At 37.9% G+C, this 17,108-nt stretch overlaps 1 protein-coding gene across 1 annotated transcript in view; it reads right to left on the bottom strand.

Moving 5' to 3' along the window:
- kiaa1549lb (KIAA1549-like b) overlaps positions 1–17,045 on the bottom strand; it is a 65,323-nt gene extending 48,278 nt beyond the window's left edge. The window contains exon 1 of the mRNA XM_028015710.1: positions 16,374–17,045. Coding sequence (XP_027871511.1) covers positions 16,374–16,605 — 232 coding nt within the window. The 5' untranslated portion in view covers positions 16,606–17,045. The remainder of the gene's footprint in view (positions 1–16,373) is intronic.
- Between the last annotated feature and the right edge of the window lie 63 nt (positions 17,046–17,108).

Genomic DNA, 17,108 nt, shown 5'->3' with positions numbered 1-17,108 from the left:
GATCGAAAATTTTGAAGTGTAACCAAACAGTAAAAAACACACAACTGGATTAAAAGTAAAAAATACATATATTAAAAACTATAGCTCCAACTAAGTTGGCAATTTCAAGGTGTTTTACTGTAGAAGATGTGTAATATCCAAATTAGACCATTTTTGAAGTGGGATTAATATATTTTTTAATATTCATACCTCCAAACTACTTGCTCAGTAAAACTCATAAAAACTTCAGATATGCACAAAACATAACAAAGCCTTCTGTAATAAACAAATAATAAAAACATAGAATGCCCTCAGGTGTCTGTGGAGAGATGTCACACAGGAGAGAGCCGTCATATCAGGTGGAGCTCAGCATGGTCAGAAGCTACTTCTCCGTTCTGCTGTCATTGGTGAGAAGTTTCCATACCCCTCTGTCTGACCGTTTAATTGGACCCTCAGAGAGACTTCAAAGGAAATCAAAGCTCTTCTTTTGGTGTGGCAGAATGCTGACTGTATTTGTGTTTTATTTGCCCTGTGCTGATCTCCTGTCTCTGTCCCTGTCGGACCAGTTGTGCTTCAGTGATACAACTACAAGTCCCCAAAACACATTTTGAAGAATATATTTTGTCTTAGTTAACTTTTGGGGGAATACCACCAAATTATTGACCCCCAAGTAATTGTGATCATAAATGAAATCCAAAATGAGCACAATTAAAGCAAACCTAATCTTACATTCTAGACTTTCAGACATTGCACCTAGCTCATGTAGTTGTTAAACCACGACCGCTAAGCAGTATTTTTTGATTAAAGAGGCTTGATACTGTCAGAGCAGATCATTCTTTCCACTCTGATTTGCCACAAAAACCCATGCTGACAATTTACAGGCTAGTTAAGAGAAAAAAAAAAAAAAAAACTGTGCCTAAATTCTGTATAAAGAGAGTATATTTATTTCTATGAGGATGGTGCAACAACATAAACTCCAAAGCACTCATTTTAAATGTGTCAATCACCATCTCACAAGTAAAAGCACAACAAAAGGAGAATCTGACAACCAAAAAAGAGAGATAATATATTTTTAATTTTAATTCAATGATGCACACAACCTCGCAACTGACTCACAATGGTTCCTATGTTGAAAACTGTTAACCTCTGAAAGCTGTTCAAATCACAATCATATTTATTCCCTGACAGTGTACCACAGTGTAGTTTGAGGCCTATAAAATAGGGAGGACAACCATGACAAATAATAAGGTGGGATAAGTCAGTTAAGCTTCCAGGATTCCCCCCTGAACTCGACATTAGAGTCAAGTACAAGAATGTCTAAATCTTTTTAATACTGTCACACAGCTTTGTAATCTGGGGTCAGTATAGCAAAGGGCCACAAAGTAGCTTATTCTGGCTAGGATTCACAGGGATTGAGGAATCAAAGTTTCCGAAACTCATTGATGGATTACAAATATGACACCATACATTGCATTCAGTATTCAGACGCTTGAACTTTTAACATTTTATTACATTACAATACAAATTCTATGTATTTTATCTTCAGTTTTACTTGATAGACAAAGCAGTACACAACTACAGTGCATAACTGTGAGTTGAATGGAAATGTATAGGGCTCAGAGGTTTGAACATATATTTGTAGTTTGCTACAAGTCTTGTAATTGCCACACTAAACATGTGGAAGGAGGTGTTTTAAAAAAAACACACACACACACACAACTTTTTGGCCTTCATGCAAAATGCTGTTCGTAAAACACTTGCTGATTTTCCTCAGCAAGAACATAAAAGGCAGTCAGAGTTTATAGAAAAATGAATGAAGATGAGCACAATCCTAGAAGAAAAAGCTGTACACACTAGATATTCAGTCCAAGGCAGATAGTTGTTATGGAGGTCATGGTGATTATTTTTTTATGTTGTGTGTACATAAAGGTTGTTCTAAAAATACTATAAGAAGCATTGAGACCTTGCTGGATGGAAACAACATTGTGTTTGCTATACTGAGAGTTAGTTCTTTAGATCCCAAAGACTCAGGTGTGAAGTGTTTCACTTTTTAAATACTATTGTTTTAAGAATTATGTCTGTGTTTTACATGCTTTGCTGTAAAGCCCAAAACAATAACACATCTTTACCTTGCTCATGTACTCCAGAGAAGTTAAACCTTTATGACTTTATGGTGAAAGTGAGGCTAAATCTTTATATCACAATAGAAAGACTACACAATTGTTTATACCCACAATGATAACCCGAGCAAAATGTTACAACTAACGCTCTGATAATAAAAAAAAAATAGAAGCTGCATTATTGCTCAGCCATACACCGGGACTGTCTTCCAGGTCAAACAACATGTTTGTAGCACAACACAGACACTGGTTGTGATTCCCATCAAAGTGATCAGATATTCAACCTGGACCCAACCCTCAAACAGGCAAACCAGCAAAGAGATCACCACTCCTTCCAGCAGGCAGAGTGATGGATGAGCTCTCAGGGAAACACATCCTAAATTCAGCCAATCTCTGCAGGATAACAACTGTTACACTGCAGCAGCCTCTGAGGCTGATAACTCACAAATACCAAACATCAATTGCAGACCTGAATTTTGAAAATATTCACTATACCACAGAGTTAGAGAGGACTGTGCTTTGAATAGATCATCAGTATTGCAGGGTCTCCGGTACTTAAAATACTGTATTATAAACTAATGCTTTTCCTGCCACGACATGTCAACACTTCCACTGTGAAAAAGGTTTAATTTATGTCACTGTGGTTGTGAAAACCATTTGCCTGCAGGGCCGTTGTTAGTTAGTTCATGCTGCTGCTGCTGCAATACAATGCAGCTTTAATTGTAATTTTAAAACTGACATGCAATTAAATGATTTAGAAGTAATTATGTAATAATGCTTCAGCCTCCTAAAAACGAACATTAAATTAGAAGCTCATTATAGATGACAAAAGCTAGGAAAACAACAGGCTTTTAAACAGCATATTGCCTAATTTATAACCATAAATTTAACTATTTTAGTCTGTCACAATAGTTGCAAAACATGCTTCATGTAACTTGAACTGTGGCATCTCTAGATTCAATCTTTTCAGTGTTTATTTTGACAAAACAAAAGTTGCACACGAATCATTTAGATAAGGCTGAGATGGAGTGAGATCATGCACGTTAATATTTTTCTGACATCAAAGCAGAAAATATTTGCTTTGATGTCAGACTCATATTTCGCTATTCTACAGTGAAATATGATGGTATGACGTTAAACTTTCTGGATTGTGAATATGTACTTACACAAAAAACACATTTAAGCAAAAGGGAAGGTTTTTTGTGGGGACAAATGAGAACATGTTCCTGGTCATCATTTTTTTGATTGTACTGAGCTCTGCTAGTTTTGGGTCAATAAAATTTTGATTAAAGTTTGCGTTGTGAGTATAATGGTAATGAATAGGCATAAATGCAGTTACTAAGCTAAATGGAAGTCAATACAAAGTCCTCAGATCGATAGAATTACAAGGATGAGTGTGTGTGGCAGGGGGAGTTGTAAAACAAATGGATGCGAGTGTGGGTGTGGGTGTGCGTAATAGATGTATGCAAATACTTCATCTGGAATTTTAAGGAAGTTATGTTGAGAAGATCATACACATCATAGCACTCAACACCCAAACACAGCTGAGGGCAGGTAGGAAATCCCCCAGAAAGACCAATGAGGGGCGGTGCATCATGTCATCCAATTATTTGCATAATTCTAGAAAACAATTAATAAGCAATAATTTTGTTTCTGACAGGAAATGACACCAGCATCTTGAAAAGATAATCAAAGTACAAGGCATATCATTTAATAAAAATCTGTTTTTGTTTACATATTAAGAGAAAAAGACATGGCATGTGGCCAATCCTTTCTACCTTCCTCAAAAAGCAATGGAAAGGCTATTACCATGTCTCCACAAGTTTTTTTTTTTTTTTTTTGCTGAATCAACCTCAAAGTTTAATGTTGGAAGGCCTCCTTGTCATCACCCTTTCTTTACCTCCAATGATTTTCAATCAGATTCAGGATTCAAGTTGGGACTCTGGTTAGACCACAGCAAAATGCTAAGTTACTTTCGTCAGAGGAAACATGTTAGTAAAATTGAAAGAATACTTTGAGTCTAAATCTGCCAAAGATATGAATAGTTTTGGGACAATTACAATTATTCAAAGTACTTCAGGGACTTTCCATCATTGGGTGTTTTGGATGTCTGTGCATTATTAGTTATGACTGGTTTTTGTGCAGTGACATTTTAAAACATGGGCTATGAGGCAGTAGAGCTGTTGCCATCATGCTGTTGTCGTATTTTTTGATGTGCACCATAACAACACTTATTACCACTGGTTGCTTTCTATGCCAGCCTACTTGATGTGTTTTGATGTTTTGAAGAGACCTGAGAGGATATTCAAAATGTCTAGCCCTGTTCTACTTATCCCAAAAAAATTAGATTTTTTTACACAGTGTCTCTGTGTAAAAACACATTAGCTAGGTCTCTTTACGGACGTGAAGTACATTTAAAGCGGATTTTTAAAATAATATTTCACTACTGACAGAAGGGTGTCAGCCGGGTTTCCCTTACCCTATATTAGAATTAATAAACTGGGTTATATATTGCATGCTGCAGAGCAAGTTATATTACACATAGTTCCAACAGAGTGAAAAATAGTAAATTTACTATTTCCTAGACTTTTTTAACTTTTTCAAAAGAGCATGTAAAGTTTTCTGAAACCTAGAAAAAAAGATTATTATTTCTAATATGTCATTTACATCTAGTTTTATTGACAGTTTCAACATGTAAAGTCTTTATTGAAAATATAGATTTGCATTTATCATCAAAAATTTAAAAATTTAGAAAGTTATCTCTAAACATAGAATTAATAAATATTCATTTAGAAATTAAATCCAGAGGAATATTTAAGTTCATTGGCTGTGCAATGTACAGTATGTCAAAATTTGCTTGACAATAGCAGGATTATGCAAGGATATGGTTTCTCTTAATTTTCTTTGTTTTTTTAGAAAAGAAAAGGTTCTTCCATTCCAGACAATGAGACACTAAAGATTTGTAATGAAATAATCTACTGTATCTGCTGTAATTTTTTGGCAGGCAATGTACCGCCCTGCAAAATCTTACCTATTCCCAGTTTGATTGTTGATCAGATTTACACACAGATTGCAGAACAGCTAAGAGGCTAGACGTCTCCATGGAAGCCATCTATTCAGGATGAATAGCTCAGCTAGGATATGTCTTTTGAACACTGTCCTTTCAGAATTAGAAATGGGACAGCTATGCTGTAGAACAAGTATGTGTATCTACTGCATTATATAAATGTTGGTATAAGTGCGTACAGCAAAGATTGCATGGCCTGGTCTATTTTGATTTGTTCTGTCACAATTTGGTGGCTTTTGAAGGAACAAACAGAATTCCAATGTTAGTTTGACTCTACTTCTGGACTTAAATCTATAATTATTAAGCTCTAATTAGTTGTCTTCCTAATTAGAGGACAACAAGCCCATTTTAAACTCTGAACTTCTTTTGATTTCTTTTATGGTCTTAACAGTCCCACCTGTTGTGCATTTACAGTCTACCCTCCACCGGATACTGACCATGTCTTAGAATGGCATCCATTGACTTTGATAAGCCTTTGAAAATAGAATTATTGTGAATAAACTCGTTTCATGATTTTATCCTGAGGAGAGCTGCTTCACCTTCAATGATCGTCTAAAATGGTGCAGGGCTGCAGGCAACAAAGACACATGGAGAACAAGGTAGACAGTAACACTCCTGTTCCTGCTATACAGTAAAACTGTTTGTTTCTCATCTGTGAAATTGCTATAGAGCCACAACTCTCCTGAGGAAAATATCAGATCATCTATAGTGCTGCAGCCCACTTCACCTTAAAAAATCTGATGTAATACAGGTAATATCAAGAAACCAGCTGACAAGATCCTGACCACTTTCTGCTTCACTCAAAAGTCTACGACAGGCAAACATATTCTAAAGCCAGCTAATGCTAATTACTTATAAAGATCAGCTATTATGTCATGATTATCACAGGCAAAGTTAGTTAAACCGTTTTATCTTGTTGCATGTGTAGCCCGGGAATTACTTAGCCTCACAGGACACAATAACTGGGGTCCTTAATGTGCAGTATAATTTATTTCCAGTTGAGACAGATTAAACAAAGCTGTCTTATTTCCTACGTTTTGTTCAGAAATCAGAACATATACGTACCAAACATTAGGTAGCTACTGCTGAAATGTGGCAATCTCTAAAATTACAGAGTAAAGGCACAAAAAGGATAATACAACGTATAAAAAGCAAGAAAAGAAATACGGCAGTGGCCTCTGGCTGCACAAACAAAATACAGAGAGCTGCCTTACACCACACTGATTTAGAGCACGTGATTGTGATATGACTTATTTTATTAACACTTACATTCCACAGTAACGTCTCAGTTCACTCTTAATACTGGAGCGCATCGATGATCAGACATCTTATCATCACGTACGTGCAGGAAATGGCCGCCCTGCACATACGGGTTCCCTGAACCATCCGTTTCACAAACACACCATCTCATTAAAATACTGACTGCTTATCGCATAAATGATAATGTACCGACATATTTCAAGAAGTGATGTATACATTTACCGATTTTCTGCCAAATCTGTCTATTTTATGTTTCAGCCTCATTCCAAATTGTATTAAATAAATTGTTTTTTCCTCAAAATTCTGCACATATATTTTTGTATATATATATATATATATATATATATATATATATATATATATATATATATAAGGTTGTAACATCATAAAAAATGAGAAAAAGTGAAACGGTATAAACACTTTCCAGATGCACTGCACATTTTGAGTATGAATCCTTTTGAACTGAATATTTCTCCTATAGAGCCAAGACAAAACTGAAATGATCCATGATGGTATGTTCTAAAGAAACCAAGGCATTTCAAAACCAAATCTGTTCAGCTGTGTCATTTTGTACTGCAGATCAGCTGCTGATGAAGCTAAAAAGGAACCCTCCTCTGTGCTGGTGATGAAACTGATGGTGGTAGAGCAGAAGCCTCCCATGCATATGGTTAATTCTGTAGATTGTGACAAGGTCATTGAAGCAAACTAGTGTAATACCATGGTCTGTAGACCGTACAGCACTTAGCTGTATCCTGACCTAGACAGATAAACTTAAGCTGCCCCAAACCCTGGGGCATTGTGCTATTATGGGCACACACGTCAGAATCATATTGGGAGGGCACTGCTGACATATACAGCAGGTGCACTATTTGGCAAATACTAAGAATGTAGCAGCATCATGACTGCTTTCACATTGAACAAAGTTTTCCAAATTAGATGCTATTCAGCCACAATCTAATGGGATATGTTGGCGACTGAAAGCATAGATTGTGAGCATCTGCCCTTAGCACAAGTAAATGGAAAGGTCTTTTGCGTGTGTGCCTGTAGAAGGTAAAATCTCCAGAGGCGGCACAGCTACACACTGCTTGATTATGTGAGTAATGATTTGATGAAATGGGTTCTGGAGAACAGCCTGTCTCATTTCAAGACTTAAAGACTGGCTCCATCGCTCTAACAAGAGATAAAGATCCATCAACTGTAACGCAGATTAAAAAATGCACTCAAGCATAGTTAAAGTAAATGTGTTTAGTATAAAGTGTTTAAAGTTTTAAATAAGAATTGTATGGAGTTTTTAAGTGTGTGACTTCAAAAGTCATGATTCTGTCCAAAGAGTATTATTTAAAGTCCGTATAGAGTTTAGCTGAGTGAGACTTAAATATTGTTTAAATATTCACTCAGTGCTCTGTGAGTTTAAATTACTCTTGATGCTTCACTGTTTCTGACATCTCTGCTGCAGAAAGACTGCCTCCAACTTGTTTTACAAAAGCTAAAATCAGAGGGAGTTCTCTGAATCAGAGAATTGGGTGAGCTACAGTATCAAAGGCTTTTCTATAAGCTGAAAATGAGAAACACTCATTTATTCAGAGCTAGAACAGGCAGCCTTTTTTTCTGCTTAAACCAGACATTGGCCCATGCCAGGTGATGAATGGTTTGTTTATATTTTCTTCAAAGATGAATGCAGTGTGCTAATGTGCTGTTAATACCATCACATACCTGGGATTTGTGGAATCTGAAGGTAAGAAAATGCTCCTAATGTCAAGTTAAATGTAAGGAATATTTTTATATCGTTCATTTTTGGTTGTTGGTTTCTTTATTCTGTTAAATTCCTTCATGTGGAATTCCTACTCTGCTCCTTCTACCATGATGTAATTGTGTTAATGGTTGATTACTTATTGGTTCAAACCCACAACATACAATAATTAGAGGACACAAAAGATCAAACAAAAGAATAAGTATTTAAATTTACATAACAATTAAAATGCACTGATGGAACAAGCTGATGAAAATTCCCACAACCAAAAAAGGGGTCAACACACAAAAATAAATGACACATTCAGATCTTTTGTAATACAACTATTTATTTTATCAACAAATTGTGTATTTTGAGTTTCCTTTGTTTTAATTTATTTTATTTTATTCATTTTTATTGAGAAAATATTTTATGTCTCAAATTAATATTTAGTAAGCATCAATCACATTTGTTATATTAATGCAAGTTACCACTTTGTTTATAACTAAGTAAATAAACATAGAGATAAAGATAAAAAATCAAAACACTAACACTAATTATACTGTTCATTATCATTATTATCTGCCACATTCTTTAGGCAATATGATCCAATTAATATTCAGGTTGAAACTATTTTTTTTTATTTTATTTCAAGTTTCAAACATGTTATTCTTTTAAATAAAACCACAAATTCACTACAGAGTTCATTTAATTTTAAAGTGAATTCAAACTAGACTTAGCAGTGCAACACTGATGTGTAGAAAACATACTTGGAAGATTCATAAGGTTATCTGTGTGGGACAAAAGTTTAACACTAATCTAAAAGGTCCAACAGAGTCATTTTAAAGGGCCTTTGATTGTGACAGCTGAAGTACAGTAAGTAAAAGGTCAAACAGAGGTATTTGCATACAATGTTTTACAGCCAGGTTGTTTTTATTTTATTTTTGCTTTATTCAAGCAAAAAATAAAAACCCAGAATTTTTTTGCATCCAGTGTTTTCTGTTAGCAGTCTAGCTAGCCCACGAGACATTAAACAGTTGCCTTCTGAACAAACTAAATACTTAAAAGAAATGTATTATTTTGGTTTAATGTTTACGTGTTCACCTAATTAGTTTCAAATAACATTGTAGTATAAAATCACAAGGTAGTTAGCCAAAAAAGCAGCTGACAGACACAAGAATGTTTCGCTCTCTAATTAAAAATGATAACTAGAGTTATTAACAACTCTGTGAAAAAATGAACGTTAAACATTAGTTTCTGTGGCCGACCACAACTGATTGACTTGTAACTTACAAGCATTTGTGGGTCAAAACAACATTAAGAAGACAAGCCAGTGTGTCATGAATGTTTTTCTCTTTATGTTATGCAGATAAATTCTGCTGGAGACTAATAATAAGAAACACGATCAAACAAAACAGCAGGGTTGTTTGGTACCTTGACACAGTACTGATATTCACTGTTCTCACAATTGTTAATGATGATATTTGCAATGAACATCCCTTGTACTCCAAATAAAGAATTTTAACAATGCTACAATCAAACACTTCTTTTAGACAGGACATATGCTGTCCTTCTTGTACTCAAACAATTTTTTTTACAATGGTTTTGGAATTTACTTAAATTAGTTTTACCCATTGCGCCAGCAACTTACATAACGATCCAGTTCCTCCCAAAACATCCATGGTGCCGCCCCCCCATTTGCCTGCTATTAATCTGTAACATTTTGAATGAATGTCTGATGAATGTGCTTGTATGTCTTTCTAATCTCACATTCCCTCCTCCAGTGGTTCAAAGGGATTTGGTTAAATGCCACGGTCCACAGAGGCGCCTGTGCTGAAATGCAAAGCAAAGCTTTTCAGTACACTTAGTGCTTCCATTTATAATGAGCACAGCTTCCTATTAAAAGCGCTCAATGACTATGTCTCTAGCCACTTGTCTCTTTTGTTTTTGGACACTAAAGATCCAAAATCTTGTCTGATCAAGCGAAAGAGAGCTTTAATTTTTTTCTATCGGCAACATCTGATTTTATAATGAAGGCACATTGCTAAACAATCAAGAACTCTTCTTAGAGGTGAACCCTTTGATTTACATTTTTTAATATAAGTATTAGATTAGTATTTTCTCTCAGGTACAGAGATGAAATTTACTCAATGTTCTATGAACCACCAAAGAGTCAGAAGGGCGTTTTGAAAACTAATGGGAATTATATTTAAACATAGTAGGAAAGTTCTAAACAAGAACATAAAATTAATTTAAGCTATATTAAATAGTAGTCCTAAAGTTAATACGCTTATTGTGCATAAAGTTAAGTCATTTGTGCTGTTCTGCTCTTCATTAAGTATCACTGAGAGACCCTGATTTATGATGTCAGTGAGTAGAGTAGAGGTTCGCAGTCTGGATTTTCTGAAAGCATAAATCTAAGGAAAGATAGAAGAAATATTTCAGTAGCACTAAATGTTTTAGGAAAGAACTGAGGAGTCCATTATTTGGAACCAGAAATCTCCCTAGAAACTGAGCAATTATGGAAAGTAGGCTGTGACCAGAGGGGTGAGCAAGAAAACAACCATCACTAAAGGTGATTTCAAGTGCTCCCTTGTGGAGGTAGACTCATCAAGAAGGTTAATCTTAGCTAATGCTCTCCACCAATCAGCTCCTTACATTACAGTGGCCAGAAACACACTTTAGAGACTGTCAGACTAGGAGAAACAAAATCCTCTGGCCTGAAGTACAAGCATATCTGGACAGCATCCCAACTGGGATGAATGGTGGTGGTGGTATAATGCTGTGGGGATGTTTTTTTGTTTTTTTCTTTGAGCACAGTTGGATTCAATGAGACCTTTTAAGACTTCTTACCACACAGTGCTCCAAAGCTCTGACTAAGGCAACGACTCATCTCATCAACACGACATTGACTCTAAGCACACAGCCAAGATGACAAAGGTATTGCTTTGGTGTATGAATGTCCTCATGTGCCCCAGTCAGAGCTTAGACTAAAATCCAATGAAGTATTTCTAGAACAATTTTAAGTCCCCAAAATACCAAAGCTCAGGATTGTGAGAAACAAGACAAGCCAGTGTTGATGCAAGGGTTTAACTGATATGATTGATGATTGTTGAATGAATAGACATTGCAACTGAATATTTTGTTGTCATTTATTCACCCACAAGTAGGAACCTAATTACACTTTCTTTTTTTAATCATGTTCTTAAGCAACCTGCACAATCGGTGTTTGGGATCTTTTGCAGTGGTTCTGTGTACTGCTGTGTGATTAACAACAGCTCTGTGCAGAGCAGCCTGCAATATAGCGTGTCCCAGTAAATCAGCCAGCCTGCTGCCCTTTCTCAAGCAGCAGCAGAGCCAAGCCCTTCATCTGCCATCAGCCTCCGCCAAACAGCCGGAGAAACGCAGGGAAACAAAAGAACGCAGAGGCTCAAAGGTACAGAGGGAAACATGGAGATAACCCGTCGCACAATAGCAATATTCCCTGATTGTACCAAACTTAATGCAAGGCAGATGGTACACGATGCTAATTAGAAGCCTTTCCTATCTTTATCTTTAGCAGCAGGTCAATGTGAGATTGACCTGCTGCTTGCTTTCTATACAGCTGTGAGGTACATAAAATGTCTTTGACTTTTACAATCTGTCAGAAAGCAAAAGACCATAGGAGTGACTTACAATCAGATCAGACAAAAAATGGTCTAAGTCTCACTGAATGATTGCCGACACTAATATATTTTTCATCACCTAACAATGCAGTTTCTTCTGTTTCCCTTTCTTGCTTTCAAGTTCTTTCACAGCTTCTAAATAGAAGCTGCATTTTTTTTTTCTACCAAAACAAATGTATCCCACAATGAAATTACACATTTAGAAAACTGTTTTAGGCACACATCTTTTTTGGGAGAAAATCCCGATTGTGCGTTTGTATTAACTTCTCAGCTTGACAAGTCTTCACTAAGACAAATGTTTGAGCCTCCAGTGGACGCCGAAACAGCTGAACCCAAACCTGTGGGGAAAAGAAAATCACACGCATAGAAAAGAATCGTCGCATACATCTCAAGACTCTCTTACAGGTTTACAAATGGAATAATTAACTGCCATTAAGTGTACAACTGCAATAAGGCAAGACTAGCAAAAACTAACATTAAAACATCTTCAAGCAGGTCACCAAAGAAACACTGAAACATGATTTTTTTTTTTTTACTTCAACATAAATGTTCTCGGAAGCCCGAAAAAGAGTAGAAAAAAGCAACATCAATTATCTTCACAAACACATGAAAAAGGCCAAGAAGAGGCTGTAAACAGAGAAAACCCACAGAGCATGTCACAAGTCAACTAATGCATTCACAAGTAAAAAAAGGTAAAAAGTGCAGTCTGATGAAAAAACAGTTTTCAGCCGTCTCTTAGGTCTATTTCAATAAATCTCTGGGCAGGAAGTGATGACTTGCAGCAGCTTAGGGACAGCGTTTTGAATCGAGAGCTCTATGAGGTCAGTCCCCTCCAAAGTTGTCAGCACTCATAAGTAACTGTAAGGTTCTGCTCTGACATCAGAGGACTGATAGCTTCCTCTGGTTCAGCTCCTCCAACTATTACTGAGTCTCATTTGAGTCTAGCACAACTGTGTAAGCTGCAAATTAGTTTTGAGTGAGTATAATAGGAGGATTCTGTACATTGCATTGTTCTCTAAACAGTGGTAAGGTAAAATGTGATTGTACCAAAATTGCTTTGACCTTAGAAAATTCTGATACAAGATTTTTTAAACTCTGTTGTGGTTCTCAGCATACTGAGAACCGGAACAGCAATCATTCTTTTGCTGCACAAAACAAATGATGTGATGCAAACCGCATGTTTAGGTTTAACTGTGAAACTTTTATTGTGTTTTTGTTTGATAAACAATGCAAAGAAGGTCTCAAGGTGTTGAAAGTGCAAGTATAATGCAAAAAATATTGGGTCACCCGCCAAATGATAGAATGTATAATTTCCAACCACTTCAGTGACCACATGGGTATAAAATCAGTTGCCTAAGTATGCAGACGGCTTCTACAAATATTTTCCAGTGAATTAATATTTTTCAGGGGCTCGGAGAAATCCACCTGTGTAATAAGTCTCAATGTGACATTTCCTTCCTACTAAATATTCCACAGTTAGTTGTTAATGGATATATAAAACACAAAGTGGTGGGCCACATTTAATCATAAGTTATGGGATAATGAGGCACATCCTATCCAGAAGTTGCTACCTGTCTGTATAGTCAGTATCATCCAAACTCCATGTGGCCTTCAGATTAATTTGGGAATAGAGCAGAGAAAACTTAATGAAATGGGTTTTTATGGCCGAGCAGCCGCATCCAAGTCTTACGTCACTAAGTGAAATGCAAAGTGTCAGATGCAGTGGTGCAAAGCATGCTGCCACTGCCGGACTCTTGAGCAGCAGCGGAGACGTGTTCTATGTAGAGATTAATCATGACTCTGTCTGGCAATCCAGAGTCTGGTTTTAGCAGTTGCAAGAAGCTTGCAACTTGTCTGACTGCAACAGAGTTAAGTCAAGTCAAGGTTATTTGTGCAGCACATTTCAGCAACGAGGCAGTACAAAGTGCTTTGCATGACAAAAACATATGAACCATGGAACAAACATTACATTTTGTCAATGCCATCATAAAAATCATCAAGAATAATCATCATCAAATATAATAATAAACAATCCAGCTATTAATCTCAGGCAACTCTTAACAAGAGAGGTTTTGGCCTTTGTGGGAAGGAACTCAATTTTCCAGCTGTGTTGCAGTTTTCTGGAAGTTTGTTCCAGATTAGAGGAGCATAAAAACTGAATGCTGCTTCTTCATGTTTGACTCTGACTCTAGGGATGCAGAGTACACTCTGCATGTGCAGTATCATATATAATGGTTGGTGCAGAGTAAATTATGGTATGGGAGCTGAGCAAAGCCCTTTAGTGAAAAGAACTCTTCGTGCTGCTGTATACCACCAACACAATTTGAACAATTTCATAATCTTGATTTTGTGGGGATAGTCTGCGGACTGGTCCTTTATTTTCAACATAACTGTCAACTAGTACACAAAGCACAGTTCAGAAATACTTCAAGCAGCAACTCTGTTGTGAAATATTTGTCTGAAGTGCACAGGCTCCTGATTTCAATCTAACATTACGCCTTTGGGATCAAGTTGGCAGGTCTTCTCATCCAACATCAGTGCCTGACCTCACAAATACTTTCCTGGAAGAAGGGACAATAATTCCTATAAACACATATCTAAACCTTGCTGATGCTTTTATTGCTGCCAAGAGCAACCTAAAGCCAAGTTAGAGAAATACTAGGAAGGCTCTGTCATTAAAGTCCTGTAGTGATCCAAAACTAATCCAGAAATTCATTAAAGTATCCATGCGTTTGTGAATAGTAAGCTTTGCTTTGCTGAACAGTTTTATTCTGTTCTTTCAGAGAGGCTCTTCAAGCTTTATCAGATTAGATGAGGCATGTGTAAACTGCCACCTTCATGTTTTTCCTCAGATCTTGGAAGAAGGTTATGTGTGTGCGAGTGTTTATTATTATTATTATTATTATTATTATTATTATTGTGGGGACGGGTGTGCAATAACAGAAGCGTGAGAGGTTGGGGGTCAGTCTCTGCCTTAGGAAGAGGAGTACTTTTCTAGTTATACCCACTCACTGTGGTTTTACACAGCCAGACTTACAAATGTGCACATACACTGATATGCAGATCAGTAGGTAACCTATATGTAAGCACTCTTTGGCAATGCCCCTATTATAGATCCATGTGGGACAAAAACCAACAACAAAAAACCCCAAATGAGCCAAAATTTAATTCAAATTTTCGACTAATGGAAAGGTTTTTGTGTCTAATATAATAGCCACTTTATTTTTCACAGTCCCGAAAATCTAAATGAACCTTTGTTTATATGTAGCGCTTATTCTACATTCTTGAATCTGGATTCGGGGACTATTAAAAGGACTTGTGTGGTACCATCACCAAATATTTAGCAGCTCAGGTGCTGCTGCACTTATGTTTAAGAATGGATGTGCTGACTGCAAAGAGGAAGAAGAGGAAGAGATGGGAGGAAGAGGAGAAGGAGGAGGAGACTGTGCTACTGTAGCAGTGCATCACCAAGAGGTGAGACTACAGCCACGACACCACAGTTTGCAGCCCGGAAAAGGGTAAGAGCGCCACTGTTGGCTTAGTACCTGCAAAGGAGCATCTTGTTTTGTTCTCCTTTTAGTTGTGGATGCATACAGAGACCTTCAGGGCCATCTGTGCTGAAGTGGCAGAAAGAATTGCACGAACAAAGTGGAATACTGCCAAATTAGTGCACTTGCAGAGAGGAACTGTCCTTTACAGGAAAAGACTTGCTCAAAATGTTGAAGGAAGAACGGCAGCAAAGTGACTTACCTCAGCTGCCTCGCGTGCCCACTGAGACAAACAGACCCACAATGGGCATGAGAATGTGTGTCATTAGTGCTGTCCCAGATGCTCTGAAAACAGACTGCCCTGTAAATGCACTGCATTCCCAGAATAACTCCCTGCAGCTCGCTACAAACAATGATACTGTTTAATAACCCCTGTAGTGGAAATGCAACTTAAATGGAACTGTAACAATTTGCTCTGATAACAACTCAAGTACAATGAGGTAGTAAAGTTGGACTGAGGGAAAGGGATGATGATGAAATGGCTGTGAGTGCAGCTTGTCTAGGTCTGTGCAGTGCAATCAGATCAGTGAGACAAAGAAGTTAAATGGCTGCAGGTGTAGGAGAGAGGTAGCCAGAATCACCACAATCTGAAATACTGACATGTCAGGGTCCTTAAGATATTTTACCAGCCAATAGGTCAGTCAATAACAGCAGTCAATCTTATGTCAACAGCAACGTCTTCCAGCATATGAAAAACACATTGAGATGGTTAAATGATAGAAGTTTTTTTTTTTTACCCCTTCCTTTTAAAAAATGATTTATCAAGCTATTTATCCAGCCGCAGCTCCATCTGCACAGCCCAGGATTCATGCACCCTGCAGTGGGTTACAAAACGCTGCCTGTGTAAAACAAAAGCTCCATTTTCCACCCAGTGTGCTCTTTTTTTTTCATCCTGCTCACAGTAAATACCACATGCAGGGCAGGTTTAATGCAGAAAGACGTTGGTGCAACAGATCAGCATGCGCCTCAGCGTGTTTGGAGCGCATTGCTCGGCGTTGAGCTTACCCTCTGCGGCCACAGCGCACCGGACAAGGAGTGAAAGCAGAGCCAAAGACAGCAGGCAGTATGAGAGCATCCCCGCTGCTCCGGCTCGCAAACCGCTCCTCAAACACCTCCTCCCCCTGTCTCCTCCGGCTTCCCTCCTGCGCGGTGAGCATCCATCATAGGCGTCTGCCCCGCAGGCTCCCGGTACTTCGGGATGACCCGCCCGCCCATCACTCCTCACACCGGGAGCCATATCCAGTGGACAAGTTGCTGAAGTTTCGCTCGTAAATAATGCATTGGATCAATCCACGTGTGTGAACGGGGGGAAACACGGCCGTCACTGGGTCACGTCGTGTGTCCAGGGCTGGATAGAAGGACGAGGGGAAGTGGGGAACGCGACGTTGAAGGGAAATTAAGAAATGCGCCCTTATCGCTCCGCTGCGCTTGGTCCACCCATCATCACCGTGTGGCGCAGAGTGGCGCTCTCACTTTGCCCAGAGGTTTGACATTTAGCCGCTGGAGGTGAAGTGGCTCTCTCAGACCCGCTCCTGATGGATGACGGTCACTGAGTTGAGTGTAGAGGACATTCAGTCACCACCAAAGTAAGCATATTTCCACGGAGCTCGGCGAGTGGGTGGCTCATTTAGGTCTTGTACTCCTCTGGCCAGGCTGAAACAAAATAGCATCTGTATAGAAAGTCAAAGCTGACCTGTCTGCAGGGCGCCCTCTGCTGGCTGTGTTTGGATCAAACTGGCC

This window comes from Xiphophorus couchianus, chromosome 4 (assembly GCF_001444195.1).
Source record: "Xiphophorus couchianus chromosome 4, X_couchianus-1.0, whole genome shotgun sequence".
NCBI lineage: Eukaryota > Metazoa > Chordata > Actinopteri > Cyprinodontiformes > Poeciliidae > Xiphophorus > Xiphophorus couchianus.
This window is presented reverse-complemented; position numbering and strand designations above follow the sequence as displayed.